Consider the following 2,500-nt stretch of genomic DNA (forward strand, 5'->3'; position numbering starts at 1 on the left):
CTGAACCCTGTTTGCCCTGTGACTGTAGCATTCATGGTAGTACAGGTTATTGTACACCAGACGATTCTTATACACATATGGGAAAGGTAATTCTTATCTTTCTTATATGGCCCAAATCCTGATTCTCTTATTTCCTATTACTAATTATTTCATAATGAAATCAAATAGTCATTGAATATTCGATTGAATTTCTCCGAGACGATCTCTCACGTGAAATAAAATAAATAATTGATTATCGAAAAGAATAAGTGATCATAACACATGTGGTGTTCCAGGTAGCAGGTGCCTGCGAGTGCAAATCCGGCTATTCGGGATACAAATGTGATCAATGTGCAGCGGGTTATCGTCAGTATCCTGATTGCATGCCATGCCCATGTGATTCACGGGGTATCCTGCCGTCTCACGATTGCGAGGGTGATTGCCTATGCAAGGCCAACGTCGACGGTGAATTTTGCGATCGATGCAAATCAGGATACTTTGCATTGACCAAGGATAATCTTGATGGTTGCGTATCTTGCTACTGTTTTGGTGCAACTGATCGTTGCGTTGCCGGGAAGCTCTATTACACGATGGTAAAAAGAAAAAGAAAAGAAAGAAAACAAAAACAAAAACAAAAAAAACAAAAAAAAAAAATAAAAGGATACACTCAATAAACGTCGATCGTCTTCTGGTTTTACCATAAATGTGATCCATACGTTTTATCATTCGATTATATCGTGATAAATCTTGATAAAATTCTTCTCTTGTTTTACAGATATCTTCGTTAGAAAATTGGTTGATTACCGATATGAATGGTTCATTAGGAGTAGTACCAACATTAGACACAGACAATGGTTGGCTGACCGTGGCTGCGTTCGAGGTCGAATATGAAAGTCCTTATTGGTTGGCTCCACGAATCTATACGGGAAATCGTCTTTCATCTTATGGTAGTAATCTAACGTATACGGTCACCTGGGTCGTCATGCGTGGCGATACCAGTGGCAAGCCTACCACCGAACCCAACGTTATTTTAGTCGTAAGTAATCCCTTTTTCGTAGAAATCTACTTTCGAAATGGTACTCCAAAGATTTGTGTGACGAAGTGTAAATTGAAAGAGTACATAACATATATAAATCGAAAGAAATTCGAAAAGAGAAAAATAGAAAGATTACTTTGACCTTTGTTTTTTTTTTTTTTCTTTTTTTTTATCATCCTTCTTGACCATTTTAATTCTTTTTTCTTTTCTGTTCTTTCCTTTCTTTTTTTTCTTTCTTTGTTTTTTTTTTTTTCATTTTTTTTTGTTTTTTTTTTTGTTTTTTTTTGTTTTTTTTTTTTTTTTTAGGGTAACAATGGCATGCGCATAGCTTACGGCGAGGAACAGTATAACGGTCAGGAGGCGGAGATATCCGTGGCCTTGACCGAGCAAGGCTGGTACCACGTGCGAAGTGAAGTCCGAGACATTCCTACAAGACTAAGGAGAACCGATTTTCGCGGCGATCCTGTCAGTAGAATTCAAATGATGCATGTATTAGCTGATCTAAAATATCTCATGATTAGAGCACAATATCATTCCGAACAAATCGAAGGAAGGTACGACGATAATCATAACATTTTCCTTTTCCTGATTACTCTATCCAATCTATATTCATTTTTAATGATTATCTTAATTTATTATTTCAGTCTTCTATCTGCAATCCTTCCGGTAGGTGATCCCGTACGATCGGAAGATGGTAGTCAAAGTCTCGTAGAAATCTGTGAGTGTCCTAAAGGATATACAGGTCTATCTTGCGAAAATTGTTCTTGGGGATACGTGAAAGTGACGAGCAATGGTTCTAATCATCAGGATTATCAAATTTGCGTTGAGTGTGATTGCAATGGACATGCTTCTTCTTGCGATCTTGTGATGGGCGAATGCAAGGTAAGCTACAGTCGATAAGGTAGAAAATTATAATCGTTAATTTATCTATAGTCGGTACATGCATGAATCAACAATATCAATGATAAAAAATATTTCACGATTTTTAATAAAAATAAAAATATCGTACTATTATAACAATCTAAATGTTTCGATCGTAGGAAAAATATATTTCTAAAATTTTGTAAATTTTCCATTGTCGATAAGGTAAAAATTTACAACCATTGATATGTACCTTCGGTCGGTATATATATCTATAATTCTACGTTATCGATAACAATAAATGTTTAATAATTTTTAATAACAGTTAAACATATTAATCTCTAACATGAAATTTTCTAATGAATATTGTTTTATTTATTTATTTTTTTTTTTTTAATACTCTTTTACACTATGGACAAAGTCGAGATTGATGATGCAATGAGACAAATAGTTGGAAATTTTCTAAAAGAATCAATAATATTATAAAATTATACTATTATAGTATATTATAAAAGTACGATAAATTAGAAATAAAAAAAAAAAAAAAGAAATTATTTATAAAAACTTCATTTATCCTTCAGACCTGTGAGCATTATACAGTCGGTCCAAAATGCGATCGATGTT

The 2,500-nt window shown here is 33.8% G+C and overlaps 1 protein-coding gene and 1 long non-coding RNA gene across 10 annotated transcripts in view; one reads left to right on the forward strand and one right to left on the reverse strand.

Annotated features, from left to right (window-relative positions):
- LOC124955748 (laminin subunit alpha-1) overlaps positions 1 to 2,500 on the forward strand; it is a 125,171-nt gene that overhangs the window by 53,770 nt on the left and 68,901 nt on the right. The window contains exons 6-11 of one of the 3 annotated variants that reach the window (XM_047510628.1): positions 1 to 86; positions 276 to 572; positions 755 to 1,015; positions 1,322 to 1,569; positions 1,660 to 1,897; positions 2,458 to 2,500. The exon at positions 1 to 86 is cut by the window's left edge and continues 76 nt beyond it; the exon at positions 2,458 to 2,500 is cut by the window's right edge and continues 184 nt beyond it. In XM_047510628.1, the coding sequence (XP_047366584.1) occupies positions 1 to 86; positions 276 to 572; positions 755 to 1,015; positions 1,322 to 1,569; positions 1,660 to 1,897; positions 2,458 to 2,500 (1,173 nt within the window). Of the gene's footprint in view, positions 87 to 275; positions 573 to 754; positions 1,016 to 1,321; positions 1,898 to 2,457 lie in introns of all 3 variants that reach the window. The other 2 variants (XM_047510627.1, XM_047510629.1) reach the window with 2 other exon arrangements.
- Positions 1,247 to 2,500, reverse strand: part of LOC124955752 — a 42,369-nt gene continuing 41,115 nt past the window's right edge. For 6 of the 7 annotated variants that reach the window (XR_007102960.1, XR_007102961.1, XR_007102956.1 and 3 more), the window contains 2 exons: positions 2,460 to 2,500; positions 1,247 to 2,338 (listed from right to left, as the gene is read on the reverse strand). The exon at positions 2,460 to 2,500 is cut by the window's right edge and continues 114 nt beyond it. This is a non-coding gene — a long non-coding RNA (uncharacterized LOC124955752). The remainder of the gene's footprint in view (positions 2,339 to 2,459) is intronic. The other variant, XR_007102957.1, reaches the window with a different exon arrangement.

Source organism: Vespa velutina, chromosome 19 (assembly GCF_912470025.1).
Source record: "Vespa velutina chromosome 19, iVesVel2.1, whole genome shotgun sequence".
Taxonomy (NCBI): Eukaryota; Metazoa; Arthropoda; class Insecta; order Hymenoptera; family Vespidae; genus Vespa; species Vespa velutina.